Source organism: Thermobia domestica, chromosome 5 (genome assembly GCF_964235325.1).
Source record: "Thermobia domestica chromosome 5, izTheDome1.hap1.1, whole genome shotgun sequence".
Taxonomy (NCBI): Eukaryota; Metazoa; Arthropoda; class Insecta; order Zygentoma; family Lepismatidae; genus Thermobia; species Thermobia domestica.
In genome coordinates this window covers 152,830,754-152,855,378 of record NC_137458.1, presented here as the reverse complement: position 1 = coordinate 152,855,378, position 24,625 = coordinate 152,830,754, and the positions used below count along the sequence as shown (strand labels likewise).

Sequence of the window (24,625 nt, the reverse complement as noted above, 5' to 3'; positions counted from 1 at the left end):
AGAGGATCTAGGTATATCCCGTGAACGCGTTAGTGTCATTATTCACGATCATTTGCACATGAACAAACTTTCTGCCAAATGGGTACCGAAATGTTTGCAAGCCGATCAAAAGCGTGCAAGAGTGCTTGCTTCCAAAGAGGTTTTGAGCAGTTTTGAGCAGGAAGGGACTAATTTTGTGGAACGTTTGGTCACGGAGGATGAAACATGGATCTATTTATATGATCCAGAGACAAAAGAGTGGCGTCACAGTGGTTCACCGAGGCCAAAAAAGTTTCGTGTGCAAAAATCAAGTTCAAAGGTTCTTGCCAGTGTTTTTTTGGGATAAGGATGGGGTAATCTTTGTTGATTATCTAGAACAAGGTAACACCATAATCGGAGGTTACTATGCATCATTACTGGAAAGGCTTCACTCAGAGCTGAAGCAAAAACGCCGTGGAAAGTTGTCCCGAAAAGTTGTCTACCTTCAAAACAACGCATCCCCTCACAAGAGCAATGTTGTGATGCAAAAATTGGCTAGCTTAGGGTTTGAAAACTTGCACCACCCACCATATTCACCTGATCTGGCCCCACCAGACTACCACCTATTCCCAAATTTAAAGAAACACTTGAAGGGGCAAAAATTCGCCACCATTTCTGAAGCAATTACAGCAGTTAACTCATGGTTTGACACCCAACCAAAAGAGTTTTATTTAGAGGGCCTAAATAAATTGCAGGCCCGAAGCAAAAAATGCATCGAATTGAAGGGAGAGTGTGTTGAATAAATCCATCAAAAAATTTAATTTTGTCTTATTTTTCTTAGTAGAGCTAAGATCTTATCAGCACCCCCTCGTATACTAATTTCTCGTGGACTTTTCTACCCTAATAAGCAAACGCACGGGACAAGTACGATTTCTTGTTAATTAAGAATCCTATTTATAATATGAAGGCATGGAAGTCAGTTAAGTAATGGTAATTCCTAATAATACACGGTCAAGGTAAGTGACACTACCTGGTTGTCTAATGCCAACACACAGCGCTAGCGTGCAGGCAATCTGCAGATGTAAAACTACACTCACCCTCGTTTAACAGAATAAAAGGGTCAACAGAGCTCCGATGTTGTCAATTATCCGTAATTTCCGACACTAAGTTTGCAGTGGTTCATATTCACATTTACATTACGAAAGAAGGGCGTATAATACAGAACTGTAATTTTAATAAAGCTCACTACCCAATCTGACAGTGTAAAATATACAGTACATTGTAAATATACGCTATACTACACTAAATTTAATATTTTTAGTTTACAATTGGGATTTTCAGCTTGAATCGGCTGCTCCAGTTTTTTTCAATTCCTTCCGAAGTCTATTAAATTGAGGGATGAGTATATTGTGACGATTTAATTGCAACTTAAAAACTGTATTGTTTCAATTTAATTATCCGCAATGGATAACGATGATATTGAACATGAATGTGCTTTGCTCTTTATTATTAAGACAAGTTAAAAATTAATGTTTTTATTAAGTACAATTTAAACCTGTAGTGAACAGAAGGCCGAAAGCTGGGGCGCAACAACTAGTTCTAATATATATATATATATACAAAGGTTAACTCATTTATATTGAGCCGAATTTGAATGTGCTACTTACCTAGGAAATGCCATGTTTCCACAACCGGTTGTGTTCGATCCGCAGGCTGCCTCTACTGACTATTACTCGCCATCGGAGTTTCTATTGCAGGAGACTGCATTACAGGTGGACTGTGGAATATTGCATCCCACTTCTCTTTACACGCTTTTCGCGGGCCGGAGACGGTGTCGACTCGACGATACGATAGGTGCCGCTTTAGGAGTCCGAATACACAACAGTCCAGTGACCTGGCATTTGGAGTCTTGACTGGGATGCCAGAGAAGAGAAGTAAGCAATTCAAGTTTTCTGTTCCATACGGCGATAGAATTCAAGCGATGTTTTCGTTGTCTTGGCTTGATGCCTTGTCTTGGTGCAGTTCAATCTGATTCAGTCTTGTCCGTACAATGCTGGGATTCGTGCTGGCTCATTTCAGTCACGACATGAGTCTGGTAGTACGCAGCATTGATTTTGACGTTTCGCTCCACTTTTCGGACACAGTTTGCCTCTGTCCGAGAAACCAACCACCCTTCTTGGAAACACTCTACGTAGAATGTGCTCCGGCCCTTGGTATCAACAGGTCTGTATGTAATAGCACAAACCTTACCACAGTCTATTCGGTAAATACACGACTCAAGGGTACCAACAAACTTCCACCTATCACCCACATGATGTCGTTCATACAACCTTCTGCAATTCTTTTTTTCGCTCAGCCGCACAACACGGGTTTTAGGGCGTGCACACTGTTCTTGCAAACGACCGTGAGGCGTTAAACTTTGTAAATCAGGGTGTCTACTAAAATTTCAAAATGAAATTTCGTGACCTTTTCTTTACCAAACCATAAAGTGATAATTTAGGTCCGAATTAGGCCGAATTTTCATACATGCGATAGAAGCCTACTTTGGCTGCGATTTGATAGCGTCTAAAGCCAACCATAGATATTTTTGGTGGTGAATTTTGACGTTTTATAGAACAAAATTTTTCGATCTGCATTTATATTTGTACAGATAAAAAAATTCGTGACCCAAAGGCTAAATTTCTTGACTTTCATGACCGTTTTTTGATTTCGTGCCTGTTTCATGACTTTTTGACCGATAGACACCCGGTAAATGGCGCGAGTCGTCTGCAGTGTACAGCATTTGCTGGCTATTGCACGCTGTGTGTGTGGATTTTCGGAGATCGTCATACGCCGAACCACATACAATAGCGGTGGGGTCCTCTTCACGGGAGGTCGGTTTCTAGCTGCTCGCGTCGGTGTGCTGAGCCCAGGATTTTTTTCAGCATATTTCCGTATAATATGATTCACAGTGGCATGACCTACATGAAAATTAAGCACTTTACACATTTTGAGGATACATGATGCCGTGACCTTAACATCGGAAAGGGGTAGAATAAATTCCAACTAAAATCTGTTCAGTTTCGGCGGCCGTAGTCTACGCTTGACTACACTGTTCTACTCTGTGACTAACGAATACTAATGCCTGCCTCGTGGCGATCTCATCCCAAAGTATTGCGCATGTGCGGAACACTTGCACATTGACGTCGGCTCAATATAAATTAATCAACCTCTCTCTCTCTCTCTCTCTCTCTCTCTCTCTCTCTATATATATATATATATATATATATATATATATATTCTTACTCATACATACATATATATATATATCGAACATACACTTATATCTACTTCCTAATTTGAACTACAAGTAACCGGGTAGTACACACACATCTTATCTATACTCGTGATCTTGGGTTCGATTCCTGGTGGGACACTGGTTTAGACTCTAACTTAAATTGTTGGTCGTCATATGCAACCTTGCTACAGGAAAGGAATATCAAACTCAATACTATGCTTGAGAGGGAGAGCGAAAGAAACTTACCTGACATAATAGCTGGAATAGCCTGTGCCTGAATAGGTGTTGGTTTTTCGTAATTTTGTTTCTTGAGAATATCCAAAACCTTCTTGCTGACTCCACACTGAGCCCATGCCTTAATAGGTTTCGGACATCCTTTGCCCTTCACACGAATACCTTCAAGTTCCTGATAATCAAAAGGAAAAAAATTATTCAATTAATACAGTAATAAAAATAGGTCAGACGCATTAATTGAGACATCTGTGAAAATATATATATATATATATATATATATATATATATATATATATATATATATATAATATATCATAAATTTTGTATTGTTTGATTTGTGTGTGTTAATTAAATCTATTAAATGCAAAACATACTTTATACTAAACTGAGAGCACGGGATATGAATGACATTCAATAGTTATTTACTTCACTCTACCTTCAGCAGAAAAACAATCCCCTTTAAAGAGGATTTACATTGATTTCCACATATTAACAATATATATATAGGGTGATTCAGTAAGAACGTACCAGGCCTATATCGCAGCTAATACTGCACGTAGAGCCTTCAAACAAGAAACTGCATTACCAAATCGTATGTGTAGAATGCAATAAAAATAGTAGCGAGACCAGTGGCGTCTCGTGAATACCTCCAACGGGGGGCAACTTCAAAATCTGAAATGGAAAGTGGTATAACTGTTGGAATCGTTCGAAAGGACATTAAATGCCATGCAACTTTTAGGGGACAAACTTTGTCATATCCTTTCCCATTTAGCCGCTAGAGGCGTTGTTGCAGACTTGTATCTGACTACCCGTAGCAGGCCTTTATCTCAGCTAATAATGTACATAGAGTCGTCAAACAAACAATTGAACTACCAAATCGTATGTGTAGAATGCAATACAAATAGTAGCGACACCAGTGGCGTCTCGTGAATATCTCCAACGGGGGTCATCTGCAAAATTTGAAATGGAAACAGGGGTTGGTTGTGTCTCCATTGAAACAAGCGCACAATGGGAGAAACGTCGAGAGGAAACACGTTGTCATATTTCTTCCTAATGGGAGAAACGTCGAGAGGAAACACGTTGTCATATTTCTTCCTCTGTGGCAGCAACACGGTCGCATTACTAGATGAAAGTCAGATGGTGCGAGGGTGTCCCCAGTCACACCAGGCGAATGCCTGGGGGGGGGGGGGGAGTACGTGCAAAACATGCCCTGGCAAACAACCGCCGACGCCTTTGCAGGATTAACTCGGGGCCTAAGCCAAGGGTAGACCAGACCTACGATGACATGGACGTGCGATGTATCTTGTGTGCGTACGTACAATATGAAATATCTCCCAAATCCGGGAGCATGTGTTGTGGGCTTGTTTGTCGTTGTTTCGAACAGCACACTCATTTATCGTTGCCAGTGATTGTGTGGTGATACTCTTGTAGATCCAGTAGCTAACACGTACATGACCTTGCTCAAGACATAGTCTATGCGGCCTAGAACAGGCAATTGCTGCTATATCAGACAGAGGGCAGAAGGAGCGATGATGTAGCCAAAACAGGTAACACAAGCGTGTAGAGTCCGAGAGTGATTAACCTCTGCAGTAAGTTAAAGTGGTCCGTGTACTGGACAAGGTGTCGTGCATTGAGTTCTACTATCCCTGTGCATTACAAGCTCGTGACGGGACGAATACGAAACTTCCACAAGCAGTGAAACCTCTTTGATTGTGTTGATGTTTGAGTGATTGTAGTAGGAAGTGTCGGTAGTAAATAACATTCATGCGGTATACGAATTTGGAGGCATTCCAAATGCTCATGATTTTAGGGGAATGCCGGGAAAATTATGGGGCTGTAGCTCGATTACACGCTGAACGCTACAAGCGACAAGCTATTTCCCACAATTTGCTGCGGAGATTAGCAGCACGATTGCGGCAGACAGGCAACATGCGTGGACGCTATGGTGTCCGGAGAAGAGTCGTACAAAATGAAGACGTTGCCATTGATGTACTTGCCGCTATTGCAGTAAATCCTCATGTATCTTCGCAGCATATCGCACGAGACCGTGGTATCAGTCAAGGTAGTGTCCTGCGTATTCTGTGGAAATCGCTTCTGTTCTGCAACTGGGTGGTCAATCGCGTGAGAGAACATCCGAATTTCATTCACTTCATTTTATGGACTGATGAAGCGACATTCTGCAGTGATGGCAACGTGAATCTCTACAATGCACATTATTGGGCAGCGAAGAACCCTCACTGGATGAGAGAATTCAATCGGCAACACCGATGGGCCATGGTTTTTTGCTGGTCATTTAACAGGTGCAATGTTTCGTGATTTCTTGCGACACCATCTACAGCCGCTATTGGAAAACGCACCGCTCCATATACGTCAGACGCTGTGGTTTCAATTAGGTGGCTGTCCAGCCCATAATGCCCATGTGTAGGAAAGAGCTAAATGTTTTATTTCCGCAACGCTGGATCAGAAGAGGTTCCAATCCACAGTTTCCTCCGCGGTCGCCCGACCTTGCTTAAAGGACTATTTTTTCTGAGGTCGAATTAAGGATCTTGTGTATGTCAACCGACCAACTACAATTTGCAACATGCAAGACCGCACTACAACCGCATTCCGGACCATCAACGTGGCCGAGTTGGAAGCTGTTGCTTACAATTACGTACAGCGAATAAATCGCTGTATTGCTGTTCGGGGACATCACTTTGAACATTTGTGAAAGCCAGGGGGCGTCCACTACACTCCGCAGAAGGTAAGCTGATTCTTTAGCTCTTTACTCATCTTTCTCCAATGACTTGATTGCAACGCCTCAGCTTTCTGTCCCCATGTTTTGTTCCATGCTTTGGCAACAGCACATTCGGTTCGTCTTTCTTCGTTGCAACCAATAGTTTCTTCTTCCGTTTTGTTATAGCATAGTACATTGTCCCTCATCATAGTTTTCCCCATCCACTGCGCTTCTGTCGCAGCCATACGGAAACCACTCTCTTCAAATATTGCGTATGTCATTGGTTCCCTATTTAGAGCTTCATTCAACAGCAGCAAATGTACCTCTGCTTACTGTTACAGTATGTACCCTCCCCCCGTCGTGGTCTCTTGCTGACGCCATTGTTGTCGCCACTTACACGGTGTGATTCCGTGTATGTACAATTGTACGTCCCGTTCGTTTCAGACCAGTATTTACTCTTCCCTTTGGTTCCGCATGCAGAAACCCTCGCATCATCTGACTTTGACCTCGTAATGCGATCGTGTTGCTGCTACAGAGGAAGAAATATGACAACGTGTTTCCTCTCGACGTTTCTCCCATTGTGCGCTTGTTTCAATGGAGGCACAACCAACCCCAGTTTCCATTTCAAATTTTGCAGATGACCCCCGTTAGAGATATTCACTAGACACCACTGGTGTCACTACTATTTGTATTGCATTCTACACATACGATTTGGTAGTTCAATTGTTTGTTTGACGGCTCTATGTACATTATTAGCTGAGGTAAAGGCCTGCTACGGGTAGTCAGATACAAGTCTGCAACAACGCCTCTAGCGGCTAAATGGGAAAGGATATGACAAAGTTTGTCCTCTAAAAGTTGCATGACATTTAATGTCCTTTCGAACGATTCCAACAGTTATACCACTTTCTATTTCAAATTTTGAAGTTGCCCCCCGTTGGAGGTATTCACGAGACGCCACTGGTCTCGCTACTATTTTTATTGCATTCTACACATACGATTTGGTAATGCAATTTTTTTGTTTGAAGGCTCTACGTGGAGTATTAGCTGCGATATAAGCCTGGTACGTTCTTATTGAATCACTCTGTATATATATATATATATATATATATATATATATATATATATATATATAATTTGTGTGTACATATAAATACAATTGAAGATACCAAATTTGTACAAATACAGAAGAACCCGAAAGCAAAATAAAGAAAAAAAACATGAATATCGAAATCTATGCATATTGAAACATACATAATATACAATGAGTAGATCGAAGTATTATAAGCATATGCAGTTTTTATATGGTCACTTAAGTAATTCTAACTATTTGTCAGATGAGAGACTGAAATCAAAATTCCTGTATTGACATGTAAGGTTATTAAGGTAGAACATATTCTTGTTATAGGCGAATTAGTAAAATGTTCATTTCTAGATACCGGGCAAATTAGTAAGTAATATATCTTTCGTTCTTAAAATTGCTGTTAAACTCAATACTTACCAAAGGCATTACTTCTCTACATGGGATTTTCTACCTTCTGTCTATACATGGGATTTTCTACCTTCTGACTGCTAAATCACGTTATGTGGATAAGATTAGTTTCGCATTTTGATGGACTCAATTATAAATCTATATGGGTTTTGTTGTTAAGAAACTCACATTTGAACCGCCAAAAGCAGTTAACATACGAATAAGTTCAAAGTGAGTGAGAATAAATTACACACAATTCACTCTTTAGGTATCAACTCATTAATGAGGTGGTTACACTTGTTGCAATATTTATGAAGTTCTCTGATTTTAACTTTTACTTTTCCAACAAGTTTATATATCATGATTATTTATTTTTAAAAAATGACGAAGATTTACATATCATAAATCCGTTGGAATTATTTTATGGAACTAATTCAAAAGAAAATCTATTTTGTACCTCTCTATAGGCCTCTACTTCTGCATGTGTCATTCTTGCAATTTCAGGAACTTCGACATAAAAATTTTTCCTAAACGGGAGGTAGTCCATGCTGGAATGATCAATTTTCACTAAGTCTTTTCGTTGCTTATTGGCCAACCCAGCAGCCGTCGCATTTAAGTCTTCCTCTTCTTCTTCAGACGAATACTGAAAAAAAAAAAAAAAAAGTAGTACATAGGCTTTCAATAGTCTGTTAACCCGTATGAAGTTTTCTACACAACCCAATATTTTAACTACGTAACAGACAGTTAAATTCGGGATAAAATCTAAGTGAAAGAGAACAAAATGTGCAATAAAATATCAGTATAACGAAATTTTGGACTCCTCCGAAATGAATATGGTATAGTGAAATTTGGTTATAGTGAAATATGTCAATTCTCAAGAATTCACCTGTTCTTATATCCACTGCAGGGTCCACAGTACTTCAACATGAATTTACAGAAAAAAAGAGCTAAATATTTATTGATTAGGAGGAAAATGGGGTACATACACGAAGTAACATATGAGTAATTGTAAGAGATATAGTAAAGGATGATTTTCTTTAAACCCACGGATTTCATTTGGGTCTAGAATTTCTAACTGAAGTCCGATTTTCATGCGGTTTGTAGCAAATGATCAAGTAAGGATGGGAGATTTATGGGACTATGTGTACTGGTTTAAATTTATCCGGGGTAATATCGATCACGCCTCAAGTAAAATAGCAAATTTTCGCCAGTGTACCATACAATTGGAATGAGGTTTTGGATTTTTTAAGCGAAATTGCAGGATACAAATTAAGTGTTAGTAGTAACACAAATAAATCACATGTGGATAGCTATAGCCACAAACGACGGAGAGATTTCTTGGGCGACTTAAGGAGTCGATAACTGACAACTTCTACAACAGTCGCCTGTTCCATATTAAATAAGGAAAAGGGAAGGGTCTACAACTAAGTTCACTACATGAGCATCTCGTTATCCTGGTATTCAATACAGCGACATTTTACTGTATACAGTTCATTCTTATTTTTCTTTCTCTTTCTCTTTTTTTTTTTCACCAACCATTTACGAGATGGTCACTTGTTCTAATACTCTCTGAAGTCTCCTGATTTTCCCAGTCTAACTTTCCCCCCCCCCCCTTATCTCTATTCATCAAAAATAACGTGACGAAAGGTAAAAATAAGGCTGGAAATGAATCACGGACCGATAGTGTGCTTGATAATCTCTTGGACCTTACCAACCTGTTTCATACAAGCTGATTATGACTACATTGATAGCAATTTAGGCTTATTTTAATTATAGTAAACTCACCTGAGTGTTTAATGAAACTTTTGATGCACCAAAATTCCAAGATTTTGGCTGACACTTTGTCACGATGTTTAAAGTAGAAACGAGGCCTTCTTACGTATCAGCCAGACTTGAAATATAAACGCATCGAAGGTTTCATTAGGCATTCAGGTGACTAACGAAATATGCCTATTTTCAGTTTAATATAATTCGGTATTAATGACAGATTTCTCCATTAATTTAAGTTAAATTACTGGCTAGTTTTGTCGTATTCCAGAATTCATGTACGTTCTCGTTAAGCCATTTTATTTTAGAACATGTCTTTAAAATGTGTGGTACTGAGTTGATGATATTTTGAAGAACAACAAGGTGTATGCGAACCTGAAGTAACCATCAGTATTCAATTACGCCATTTCCATATAAACTTGAAGACTGGATGTTATTTTATTTATTTTTAGCACTGTAATACAACGTGTTATTTTACTAGTCATTCATCTTGGTGTCGCGCAGAGGAATAGAGCATTATGTTTCATAGAAGTTTCGACTTGAAGCTTTTACCTTTAATCTCCCTACTTCCTATGATATTTGTTTATAAGCTTATAGCACGTAACAAGTAAATCTAGGGTAAATATTTCATTTAGTTCAATATTCAAAGTTTTCAAACTATAGGCTAACGAAGACTGTTTCCAACCCGGTACACTAGGTTATTAAAAGGAGAAAGTGTTAACTATATTATGTAATAGTAAGGTGCTCAATTCTATAGACTACCGTCAGTGAATGACATTTAATGTGAAAATAAATAGCACAAAGAAAATTAAATAAATAAAACAAATTGCACGCGGCAAGAGACTGCTGGGTGAAAGGGTTATATAACATTATTGTGAAAGACATATTTTTGTAGTCAATGTAGGTGTTACGTGAGTCTGAATCACGTAACAATTGCATCTTTTATCTTACAACACAATTCACTTGAAACTCAATTTACTGTATACATGATACATTTGATTTGGTGTAACTCCTTCATTTACCAAACCCTTTAATATATACATACCGTGTGTTTCAGACAAAATGTGCAGCGTTTATTAATGATATACGGCTGGTGATAAAAGGATGAAACACAAACGTAAGGAAGGAAAATGTCAGATGAGATATCGAATCGAGTACTTTGCTTGGCCTCCTATCATGGGGTACTGGAAAATCTTAGATGGTAAGCTATTAAACAAAAACTTCATTTTAAGGATAATGGAAAAACAAACAACTTTTGTAGGAATGTAACAGCACGTGGGCATCGTTTACGAAATGGCCATCATTGAATTGTGAATTCTTGCAAAATTATATAAAACTCAGTTAAAAGGTGGGAGCTCCTTCGTGGCTAAGCGGTTAGCGTACGCGCCTTTGGCGTGGGAGGCCCGGGTTCGATTCCCGGCGGGAGCTCATATGGTTCGGATTCTACGTTAATCAGTAGGTCCACGTCTCATATAATCTCGATGCTGAACGGGACGTTAAACTCAAAATCAACTCAACTCAATTAAAAAGTGGCCATGGCCATTTCCTAAACAATGTCACACACGGAAAACCCTTTTCTACGAAAATTCTTCATATTTTAATAGTGTATCAAATTACAAACTTTGTCATTTAAAATTTTCGGATGATCCCCCCATGGCCCCATGTTGGATTTTGTGGAGCAAGCAGGGCACTGCACTTTTTCTTTTATTCTTTTATCTCCAGCTGTTTCTGATCAATACGCATTAGATGTTTTATCCAAAACACCCTATACATTTGTTTCTCAGTGAACGAAGAACAAACGAAGAAATGGTGTAATGCAGCTAAAAAGAAAAGCGAGTCGGTCTGAAATTAGATTCTGCTACGAACTCACAATTTGCTAATAGAAAGAACAACACTAAGCTGCTAAGTGTTCTCTGATGATTCTATACTATTTAGCAAAGTGATTAACTACCTCCAATCCATCCTGATTCTGTTCGATCAGTTCTCCTTTCTTCTTATCGTCCTTCTTCTTAGCAACACCAGTGACAATAACCACTCCTGACCCAGCTGCGGCACCTGGTTTAGCTCCTCCAGGCTTCTTTCCTCCACTTAGTTTATTCACCTTTCTCACTTCCTCTTGCACGCCCTACGAACAAGAATACTTAGTTTTACATCATCAAAATAGCAAGACAATCTCAAAGTTTCAGAAATAATTTTGATCGATTTTTTCAAGATTTCTACTTTATTTACAGCACTTACATGTCAAAAACTCGCAATCATTAGTATGAAACAAAAGTTATATATTACTAATGAAAACATAATACTTCATGTAGGCACGATGGCTTAGTGGTAGATCGCTCAGTTCTGTTGCAATTGGGTTTCTACCTCCGACGTTATGATTTCATCAATTCTTTTATAATTATTTACTTTACTTAATCATCCATCTTCTTTAGCGCAGGAATAAACGTAGGACGTAAAACTAAATATTTCATTTTATTTACCTTGTTTCCAGGCGACCTACATTTTTAAACAACGCCAAAGCATTAAAAGCATTCCAATACATATAATTTAGTTGTTTCTAATTAATACTTCATCCGTCACACTGTACCTTCAGTGGTAATATGTCCATAACATCTAACATAACACTGACGCGAAATGACACAAACTGGAGTAATACATACTAACGAAAGATAGAAACACTGATTTTTTCCACACCACAACCTTTCTATAGGTGCGAATTCTATAACACACAAAGAGTGAAAAGGAGACTGACTGGACCGGGACTCGAACTTGGAACAACAAGCGTAACTTGCCGGTGCGTTAACCACTACGCCAACCAGTCTGCTTCGAGCTCCTCCGTGGCTAAGTGCTTAGCATACGCGCCTTTGGCGTGGGCGACCCGGGTTCGATTCCCGGCGGGAGCTCATGTGGTTCGGAATCCACGTTAATCAGTAGGTCCACGTCTCATATAGCCTCGTTGCTGAAAGGGACGTTAAACTCAAAATCAACTCAACTCAACCCAGTCTGCTTCCTAGAATAGCCACTCACTCTCGAGGTCGGTGCTCTCGGTCGAAGTGGTCCCAGATAAGAGCACCGACCTCGAGAGTGAGTGAGTGTTGTGGAAAGCTGACTGAGTGCCATAGTAATTAATGCATCTGTGTGATATGCGGAGATCCCGGGTTTGAGCCCCGACTCTTTGTATGTTATGGAATAATACAATTACAATAATTAAAATAAATCATATACGTTACAAAAATATTTATTCTTAGGCCAAATGCAGTCATCTTCCCAAATTCGTGGGCTACTTAGTTTGAATGTCAAACTATGTTTGCCGAATAGTAATGTATGTACGTCATAAAAATAACTATTTTGGTTACCATCATAAAAGCATCCAGAGGATCAACTTCTTCCTCTTCCCCTCCTTCTTTATTCTCCTTGTTTTCTTGTTTCTCTTCTTCCTCATCACTATCATCTTCCAAAGTCCATTTCTTTGTTGGTAAAGGAAGGTTAGCTGAGAATAAAAATTAAATTGTTTAGTTATTTAATATAAGTTGTATATTACATACAATTTCTTGCTCTACAATGTAAATAATCCCTCAAACTTTATATTGTCCCTGCTACCGATGGCTAAGAGATCGAACCCAAAGAGATGTGAGGATTATAGAACTATTAGTCTCATATCTCATGCAGCTAAAATTTTGCTCCGAATACTGAACAGGAGGTTATATGGAAGAACAAATGAAAAAGTCGAGGGGCAATTCGAGTTCAGAAGAGGTAAGGGCACAAGAGATACTATTGAATTATTAAGGGCGATTGGTGGAAGATTTATGGAAAAAGGGAAAGAGATGTATGTTGTATTTATTGATCTAGAAAAGGCTTTTACCCGAGTGAATTGGGAATTATTGTTGGAAGTTCTAAAGAAGGTAGAGTTGGAATGGAAAGACTGAGGACTTATACGAAACTTATACATGAACCAATAAGTATTAAGATAGGGGAAGAACTGACGGAAGAGAGTTTGACAATGATGCTGCCTCTCGCCAACACTATTTAATGTCTCTAGAAGAGATAGTGAACAAGAGTTTACATGCTGATGACGGCATTTCGGTAGAAGGTAGAATGATTAGATGCATAAGATTTTACAGGCGATATGGCGCTTGTTGCAGAATCTGAAGAGAAAATAAATAAAATGTTAGAAAACCTGAGGATGGGCTTTGAAGAATATGGGATGAAAATAAACGTTAGAAAGACAAAAGCCATGGTGATTGGAATGGTCTATGTCAAATATAAAAGTGGGAGGGGAGCAAATAGAACAAGTGAATAGCTTTCGATAACTGGGTAGTATTCTTAGTAATGACATGAAGTGCGAACGTGAAATAAAAGCAAGGATAGGAATGGCGAAAGAAGCTTTTAGGAGAAAGAAGAGTCTGTTTTGTGGGACCTTGAATAAAGAGTTGAGAAAAAGACTCATAAAATGCTTCGTGTGGAGTGTTGTACTGTACGGGGCGGAAACGTGGACATTACGTAAAAGTGATGAAAAACGACTGGAAGCATTCGAAATGTGGATGTGGAGAAGAATGGAAAGAATTAGTTGGGTCGAGCGGAAAACGAATGAGAGAGTGTTAAAAATGGTGGGTGAGAAAAGAACACTTTTAGATATTATTAGGGAGAGGAAGAGAAACTGGTTGGGACATTGCCTAAGAAGAAATTGTATCATGAGGGACGTCCTAGAAAATATGGTGGTGGGAAAGAGAGGGAGGGGGCGAAGGAGACTACAATTAATGAATGATATAAAAACAAAAAGATCATACGTCAAGTCGAAGAGGTTAGTGGAGGACCATGGAGCATGGAAGCTTTTCAGCTGCTGCAAGTGACCTGCCAGTAAGGGCAGAAAATCTATGATGATGCTACAGTTGTTTCCGGCTACAGAACTAACCGTAAATAGGGTGAAACCACGCTAAGTTGGATACCTGTGGTTCCTTCGAAAACTGTCCAAGATAAAGGGGTAGAGGCTTATATCATAGTCATCTTATCTAATAAACAATACAACACAGCTAGATGCATCTAATACACTATATTATGTGATCATGTTGCTGATAGTGAATACTTTTACAGCATCTTTACATAGAAACAATCATCTTGAGAAAATGAAGAAAACAAAGTTTAAAAGCCAATCAAGAGAGCTAGTGCCGGATTGAACCTTGCTAGAACTTAGAAGTACAGAATGTTATAAAGTCTTTTCTTCATTCTGTCTATCACAGGAATACAAAGTTAGAAGTTGAATAAGCCTATTTGATTAAAATAAATAAATAAATATTACGCTGACTCATAAATAGCTTCCGATGCAGCTAGGTAGAAGATATTATTCGTATCTAACCACAATAAGTCACCGGGGCAAACGAAGTTTTGCTTTCGCTAAATAGATAAGGATTCAGTTAGTTTTCTGACAACTGTTTTATGTGGTGCACGTTACATTAAACTATTGCTCCTAACCCTTAAAATGGAGAGTGAAAAAATGCATATTCGTCATGTGATGCCTTGGGAATTTAAACAAGGAAGAAGTGCTAAGATGATAGCAGAAAAAAATGCAGTGTATATGGTGAAGGACTAATAAGCAACCGGGAAGTTAGAAATTGATTTACCAAATTCTGTTCTCTATCTACGACCTTAAAAAAAGAACAGAAGGTGGGACGTTCTTTCCACCTCGATGACAACATTTAAAGGCAATATTGAAGCAAAATTCACGTCAATCAACAAGAGATACGAGAGAACTGTTCCCCGTCACTGAAGAAATTAGGGTTAGGAGTATAGGCCTCACAATTTTAGTGAACGGAATAAAGATGCATGTCAATCGTCAGAAGTCTTCTCTCACGGGTAAAAATCGATTTTTTTTTAAAAGACAGGGTTGTTACAGACGATGAAAAATGAGATACTTATGACAATATCATCCGCAAAAAACAGTGGCTTGATAAGAATAAACTACGCCCACCAGATATGAAAAAAAGTATTGTGTGTATGTATGGTCGGATTATCGAGGATAATTCATCACGAGTTATTGAAGTCACATTTAACATTATTGCAGATACATATGTTTCACAGTTGCAAAGAGTGAAAGAGAAACTCCATGACGAGTGTCCTGCATCGTCAATCACAAAAGCGTCATTTTTTACACAACAATGATTACCACATACAGCAAGGGTGATTCAAGAAAAAATCCTTGAGCTTGGGTAGTCTGTTTTACCACATCCATCTTACTCCACGAACCTTGTCCCGAAAGACTACCACCTTTTCTGTTTCTTACAAAACTTTTTGTATGAAAAAACCTGTAAGTCTGAAGAGCAAATAAGTCAGGCTTCGAGATTTCTTCCAGTTCAAACCAACCACATCTTACAAAGAAGGAACTGATAAGCTGTCAGGAAGATGGGAAAAGGTCATAGATAATACTGGTGAATACACAATACGTTAATAATATTTTATTATTTAATGAAAGCAAAATGAATATTTGATAAAAAACGGAAGTTATTGATGACAACATAAAAAGTAAAGTAAGCTATTTTTACTACAAAATACTTTTAAAGGAAAAATTCAATTTAAAAAACTCTCCTTTTTCTCATCATTTCTACAATCCAGAGCTCTATGCTGTAGATTTAAAAAATACGTCTCATCAGGAATGATTGAAATGTTCGAGTTAATGTTCCAAAATTAACTACCTTCCGACACAATTGTTTTAATTACTTTTTAAAAGTTCTATAATTATTCTACACACTTATGAAGCAATCATAACAAAAAGTGAACATAAATGCTTTTGCTAGTTCTTTCGAATATACAGAGTGTAACATAAATGAATGTCCAAAACTGACGAGGTGATTGCGGACATCCAAATAAGTAAAAATGTTCCTATAAACATGGCTCCGATGCCGCTACGTTTCCGAGATACAGGGGGCTCAAATGTCGAGTCCCTCCAATGGCTCACTATGGGAAAGTGAATGGAAATATTCAATATTACTGGAGTAATATAATCAAGTGGAATTATGCCTGTGTAAATATATTTATACTAACATAGAGAATAAAACTAATCAACATTAAAGGTTATTGGGTTATCAGCGTTGCCAATCTGGTACAAAGAGTTATGTTTTCAAATAGCACTAGACTTCACATATTAGCATATGATTGCTGACATCAAAACGTTCTTAAACGTGGGGCAGATACCGCTTCGTTTTCAAAAGACAAGGCGTCCAAGTGTGAAGTCAATTAACGGCTTACAATAGTAAACAACTTTTCATAGATCATAATAACTATTGTATGTTTCCAAAGATAAAGTAATTGAGAAAGGTATTCGATGGAGGCCACAGCATTCGTTTATATCACACATAAATTTCGGAAGACAGTGCCCCATGTTTAGGAATGTTTTGACGTCAGCAATCATATGCTAACATGTGGACGTCTAGTGCTATTTGAAAACATAACATTTTGTACCACGTTGTCAATACTGACAACCCAATAACCTCAAATATTGATTAGTTACATCCTCTATGTTAGTATAAATTTATTTGCACAGAAACAATTCCACTTGATTGTATCATTCCTGTAATACTGAACATTTCCATTCACTTTCCCATAGAGAGTCATTGGAGGGACTCGACATTTGAGCCCCCTGTATCTCGGAAACGTAGCGGCATCGGAGCCATATTTATAGGAATATTTTTACTTATTTGGATGTCCGCAATCACCTCATCACTTTTAGACATGCATTTTATGTTACACCCTGTATACAGGAAGTGAAAGAAAGACAAAACTCTAATTAAAACTTATTTTCTTCTTTCAAATCAAACTGATCCAAAGAATTACTTCCACTGATTTAAATGTATCAGGAAAAAGTATATATATCTTACCATTACAACTGCTATGTACCACATCTACCATTCCAACACCTTTTTAAATTACAATTTCAATATTATGTAGAATCCTATTAGAAGGGAGATTTGGATTATTTGCAGGTTCTCGCTTATAGCTGACTTAAGATAGTTGAAAACCAAAGAAACTCAATAGCTCAAATATGTACAGTCTTACACATATCACGAAGTATACTTCAAAGTTTCAGTGTGCTCTGACATCTCTATTGATGATTTCTTCAAAGTTGCTAAACTGGAACCATATGTGAAGATTCTTGTCTTCCAGTGAAATCTTTCTGAGAAAAATAATAAACGAACTTAGTTCTCAAAATTGTAACGAACCCAGCTTCTTGGAAAAAGTAGGATGCACAATTTATTTTTTATGATTTGGATTCCTGGGCTTTCGACATCTACGGTCATGTTAGCCCGTCACGTATGAGGGATGACGTCCCTCGGCCAGCACACTATCCGGGGAAAGGGAAGGAAGGACCCGGGCTGGGAAAATCTCATTCAGAATGGCTGGCCTGAAAAAGCTTTTTACACTTTTTCGGCCGAGTGCACCCACCGGGAATTGAATCCGGAACCACTCGCACCAAAGGCGACAGCGTTAGCGACTACGCTACGCGGGGCCACTGTACAATTTATTAGCTACAAAGAAGAAAGAAAACACACAGTGCTAGGTCCATAAGCCGTGCATAGCACTTTTTCCAAGGGACAAAATTCATTAGTTTTGAGAGTGAGATTTCCTTTTTTTTTTTTTTTTTTTTTTCAGAAAGAGTTTACAAGAAAGCAGGAAAATTCAGAATTGGCTAGTTTAGCAAACTTTTAGAAGTCATCGACAAAGATGCCAGCACACAATTACTTCGTGCTGTTTGATTAAAGGACAACTACTTTGTGATACAAGGTAAGGTGATCATATTTGACTTAATCATTATGCATCTAGCATCTATCAGAAATTATTAAAGTACTCTACATTTACTATACTGTATCAAGATATCACACCACAGTTTACCATTCAGAATTTTCTGTAAGCATTCCAAAGTACGTACACATATGCCAACCTGTAAATATTGAGAAACTCTCACCTAAAAGCAGGCCCTTCTCTGCCTCCTTTTTGGCCTGTTCTAACTCTTTCTTCTTTCTTTCTGCTCGCCATCTTTCTATCCGCTCTCTCCTTTTTTGCATCTCAAGTTCCAAACGTTTCTGTTCTTCTTCCTAAGATGTAATAAAAATAACACTTTCAGAAGAAAATAATACTATTAAATAGGATATAATATCTAAAAAGTGAAAATATACACATTTATGTTCAAATTATGTAAGAAACAATGACAGACAGCTAATATCATACATAAAAAAGAAAACTACCCTTTTTACTTGTTACACTCATCAGCATATGAAGAAAACGCATAGAAAGCATGCAAATTTTCTACAGTTCCGAAAATAGATAGAAAACTTTACTTCTTCGCAGATAAAAAGCATGTAAGACGTGCAAACGCTTGACAGAAGTGTAACATTGGCTCTATAGAAGAAAATGCCATCAAAATCCCTGAGCTAAACAATACTGCTACAAGATGAACTGTTAGTGTGGGGCACGCCTAATTAATCAGTGCAGTGATAAGAGTGCTCACTTGTCATGCGAAGAACTCCTGGATTGCTCGAAGCTAATGTAAGCTTGTGTCAGTCAGAATTAAATTCGTGAGTTTTCTAGTTTTTCAATTTCTCTCCAATTTCCCACTCCATTAATTCTTTCGCAATTACGTACTCGCTTTAATTATCCCTTTCTCTATGCCTGAAGATTTAACTTCATTTCAGGAGTCAGACTACCAGAGCTCTGCTTAAAAAAACAACTTAAAAAACATTCAAATGTAAAGTTATTAGTAAGAGAAAAATTCAAAAGAATGTTTTACGTGTTTATTACAAAATCTTATAAGTTACAGTTATTTTTAAACTCTTGCACCGCTTTCCGTCCAGAATAAAAAGAAGTATATGAGGCTTTTTATATAAGACAAAAAATTGAACACAGAAAAAAGAAATCAAGTAGTAAGATGCTGTGTTCACTGATTACAATAACAAAGAACATTGCTAAACTATATATATATATATATATATCAGATTTTATTATTAATAATAAAAGTACTACGTACAAAAATTACCAAAGATGAAGCAATTTGCAATTATGAATTGGCAACAATGATTTCATATACACAGAAAATGAAGGCGAGGCGCAAACAAACTAAACGACTCTGTTCTTAATAAATTTAAAGAAGGCCACTGAACAACGATACTAGAAAATGTTTCAATTTAACGGATTTTGTACAAAATAAGGTTAGATGAGTTATTTAGGTGCTCTTAAAAAGAAAAAAAAAATTGTGTTTAAATGGAAATCAATACCACTGAAAAACTGTTAGGTATATTTTGTAGACTAAGCTACGTCAATCATCTTCCAAGTTATAAATTTTTAAGTGAGCAGACACAAGACAAAACACATGCAATGAACCTCAATAGTAAAATATGTAGGAAATAGGTACGTGTGAAAAAGAAAAAAAAAATATGACAATCTTTACTGTCGGAAAAAGAAAAAAACAAATAGTTTTTGAAACAATGTGCACATGTTTATGCACTATATCTGTCTTCAGGGAACATGTAGGTGAGTGGGAAAAACCTTATAAGTTAGTTTCATTAACTACGTATTAATAACATTTAACATGAACATGATTACTTGGTTTATTACTGACTTCAACAAACATCAATTTCCATTTCAAACGTTCAAACCAGCCAACTGACATGTTGAGCAGTCTAAGCAGTGCGAGAGGCTAGAGATCACCAAACATATGCAATATGTGTTCGAGTCCCACTCAGGGCACGCATATTATATATTATCTTTTCACCATTAATTTTTCATTATCTCCCTTATTATAACGGAACACAGGACGCAAAACCCAAATATACTACTATTAGAAAAGAAACTCCGCCCTTCTTGTCTGATACGGGATATGAGATATTGGATTCGATCAACAGTGTTTAATATATTTAATATAATATTTGTTTTAAGAAAGAAAACATCACTGTTGTTAATTCATATTACAAATCAGAATTAATGACAGTTGTCTTATAAACAACAGAAAAGAGTTATTTATGGCTATGATATAGAACGAAGATATGTTGTAGTAATTAAAGTAGTAAATATGAAGTATGAGTAGTTGATCAAATATTGAGTCGTTTCAATTAAGTGTAGGTCTAACTTTAATTATGAAGATTGCCGTGGGCATAGTAAGATATAGAGTTATTGGTCTTAATATGATGATTGCCGTGGGTATAGTAAGATATAGAGTTATTGGTTTTAATATGATGATTGCCGTGGACATAGTGCGATATAGAGTTATTAGTCTTAACAACTATTAATACGTACAATTTCTCCCTACCTGAAACAACACACAAGGAACAGTATTTTAAAATTTAATTTACACATTTATAATGTAAATTACATTATATTTAGTTCAATGGTTCGTTGGATTGGAATTTAGCGTTCCTTTCAGCAGCGGGGCTATATGAGACGTACACTTACAATCTAAAGTGGAAGCCGAACCATATGAACACTCAGGCTAGAACCCGAGTCTCCCGCGTCGGAGACGCATACATATATATTTAGGTTCAATATAATCTCACGTTTTATTTATTTTCTTTTTTCAAGTTATAAACTTCATACTGTTTCTTTTTCCCTACTATATTTTTAATGCCCCAATAATGGGGACAATAAAAACTTCCACGTTGATGGAAATGAACGTAACAAATTATTTATCAGTATTATTATTATTATTTCCGAAAGAACCTTTTACGCGTTCAATTCGTGCTTTCTTCTTCACCTTTCTAACTGGGAAGCCGGAAAACTGCAGAATCAATTCTGCACAGCTGACGACAGGGTCCATTCCTTTATTAATTATTGAGGAAAATTACTTTCTCATTAGATTACTTAAATAACAAAACTTCGAAGTTGGCAGAACATAGCCCCTTTTATATGCTCATTCTTGACCGATTTCAACCACAATCAACGAAGATTATCAGAATTCCCTATAGAAAAAATAGTTTTATCACAATCAAATAATTTTTACACACTTTATACCGGAAGATAGTTTACTATGTATGTAAATTTGCAACATGGGAAAGATATTGCTCTCTTTTACACCATCCATTGTTGGATTTCAATCCCAAACAACAGGGTTACTTCGGAAAGTTGAAGGGAAGTACACACCAAGATTCATTCAAGTCTAATATATTTTATTGGAGTTATAGTGGAACAGACACACACACACACACACACACAAACATAAACACACACACATACACACAAATGCCGGTTGAGTTGAAAGGTAGAAGCTCGCTACGTTTGCCTCAATAAACTTGAACTCGCTTGATATTACTTATATGTTTACGATAATTTGTCGAAAAATAGATTATGTAAAGACCGACGTCATGATATGTAACACGAAGTACATATCATTATTTGGTGTCAAAAGCACATTTACAACTATAGTTAAGCAGGACAATATATGAAGAGAAATTTTAGATTAACGTGAAGAAAATAGCAATGCATACCTGAGAATTTAGGTGACATATCAACAAGTATTATTAAAGACTGATGTGCAAAAGATTACCGCAACTTACTTTGTCCAACTTTGTGGGGTCGAAGGGTTCATCGCCCTCCTCTTTCTCTTCTGACGTCCGCTCCTTCTTTTCTCTCTCCTTGGACTGAGATCTTGATCTGTCTTTTAGTTCCGGATGTCTCTTCGATCGTGGGGAACGCCCATCTCGACTTCTACTTCTGCGATATAGATTTATTACTACGAAACTCATTGAAGTACAACACTTTTCAATCTACTACTATTACTTTCTTATTTTTTGCAATACATTGTAAAAACGTACTACAATATTACATTAGAAAAAAAAAATCCCTTTTTGCACCCTGAACTATAAAATCACAACAGCATACTGTTTCAGGACTTTTTTGGACTCTTTCTCAATGCATCTTCTATTACAACTCCCCCACTAAACATAGTTATAGGTTCTGCCCAACCGTAAAAACCCATGCTTCAATGTAAAATCTTTGTAAAGAGGAAAAAGTTGGTTCAATTCATACTATAATGGAAATTATTATGGCTCAAGATGTAGACACTAATTACAAAGAAAGTAGTTATATGCCAAAAATGTATTTTACACCTGGAAGTATGTATTCTTTTCAGTAACTGCGAGAATTGAGAAATGTCAAAAAGTAGAACATACTGTCACCAACAATGCAGGTGGAGACTACTATGTTAATTTATAAAGAATAAACGAAGCACTACCGATTAACGCTTGCCCACTTGTTTCACGAGTGATTTCAAAATCAGCATTAAAAAACTTTTTAGTAGCTATTTTAGCATTGATTTTAATGGATTGAGAGAACCTATACTTTCGTTTTAGTGGGTGGTGTAATGCAAGGTAACAGGAGATGCACTGAGAAAGAATCCAGAGATATCCTTAAGTTATGGTTCTGTACTTCAGGATGCAACATCGAAGAATTGTTTTTAATAATAGATACACATCCAATAGCTTCTATAAATAAATACAAATTATAGAATGCGGAAGACCTAATTTGATTCCCGCTGAGAACACATGTAACTGTGATCTTAAATTAAACTTTACGAATATATTTCATATAGCGTAGATGCTAAAAAGAGATGACAAGCTAAAACAATAAACGTGCTAAAGGAACTTTTTAAAAAAAGTAGAACTAATGCTTACATTTTATGTTGGAAGAGATAATCAGATATTCTATATAAAGTATTCTCTTTTATATATAAGATTAAAAATCAAGCTCATTCACTTAAATTAAGTAATTATTTTCTTTGTCTCTTTCTCGTTCTCATGCTTTCATTTCTATCTCCATTCCTTTCTTTCCTTGTATAATTATTCTCTCCTTTCTTAAATTGGATGATTATTTATCTTCTGTTTTCGGCACCAATATTGTATGAGATGTGGACCTACAATTTTATGCGATATCTGAACTTTGATATACTGTATATGTTAATAGTCTAGGCATCAACTTGACCAAAGTGCTCTCCTTTTCGAGTTTTAGTGCAAATCATTTAACAATTTGGCATCCGATATTTTTTTGAATATATACCTCTCACTGATCACAAAAGTGCCGGATACCAGAAAAAATAACTAACGGGAGGGGAGAGGGAAGGGGAGAAAGCCGAAATTTTAACCGTTTCTATTATTCACTATATCTCCGTAACTACTGGAGCTAGAGCATCCAAACTTTTTTTCATTTTGTTTGTCTAATTGTATCCTACAATTTAACTCTAGTGTCTTTTTGAGCTAAATATAATGGTTTTCTTGTTATTTTCATTTTTACTCAATATTGGTTGCGCGTGACGTCAGTTATTTAGCTACAGATTCTTTACAAGATTGAATTCGGAAAAATATTTTTTCTAAAAGTTTTTCATCACTTTATGCTCTTTCAAAAAATGTGCACGACTAATAGTGTCTGAGTTATAAGCGACTTTATCCTGTCGTGTATGAAACATTACGGCGCGGCCCAAGACTTACCTTCCCACAAACGGTAGATATTAGCAGCTGATGATGATTAATATATATATAATCTTGTCTGCCTGCAAGTGTATAATCCTGATGAATAAGTCTGTCTATGATGTAATTAAAAATATCCATTTTTAATATCAATTGAGAGGCTTTTTGGAAAATAACCCTTGTCAAATCTCAAAATTTCTTTGAAAAATGAAAAGAGAGCTTTCTCTAGTACACAGTATGAGAAACTCTGCAAATGTATTTCTTTATACGTGTCTCTGATACCTTCTAAAACGTACACAAACTTACAGCTTTCTATTCAATTTTCTGAAAAAAAAAAAAAAAAAGTTTCGACAAGGGTTGTTTTTGCTACAAGTCCTTCGATTTGTGTACTACAATGGTACTGAGCGAAATAAAGCAGAGCAGGATTTTCAAGAATCATGAAAAATTGGCCATTCACGTTTTTTATATATTACCAAATTTCCCTCCTAATACCTACTGTAACTGTAAGAAAAAACCCAAAAATAAGATTTGCCTAACACATTTTATAAATGATGAGTTTTTAAACTATTAAATCTTATTTCCAGAAGAAGCACTTGCCTATTATTAAGATTATGTACAGTTGCTATAATACAATAAATCCATATAAGAAAGGTAAAAGAAGGAAACAATATGCTTAAGAAATCTCTACACAAGAGAACAAATTATTTGATTTCTAGAATTAATTCTCGATCATGTTATGTCACTCTTATGTCCTGAAAATATAAAGAAAT

At 36.8% G+C, this 24,625-nt stretch overlaps 1 protein-coding gene across 1 annotated transcript in view; it reads right to left on the bottom strand.

Annotated features, from left to right (window-relative positions):
- Positions 1-24,625, bottom strand: part of Prp5 (pre-mRNA processing factor 5) — a 121,857-nt gene that overhangs the window by 58,097 nt on the left and 39,135 nt on the right. The window contains exons 4-9 of the mRNA XM_081759222.1: positions 21,951-22,107; positions 18,374-18,503; positions 12,777-12,910; positions 11,372-11,545; positions 8,111-8,296; positions 3,482-3,641 (exon numbers count right to left, since the gene is read on the bottom strand). Of these exons, the coding sequence (XP_081615348.1) occupies positions 3,482-3,641; positions 8,111-8,296; positions 11,372-11,545; positions 12,777-12,910; positions 18,374-18,503; positions 21,951-22,107 (941 nt within the window). The remainder of the gene's footprint in view (positions 1-3,481; positions 3,642-8,110; positions 8,297-11,371; positions 11,546-12,776; positions 12,911-18,373; positions 18,504-21,950; positions 22,108-24,625) is intronic.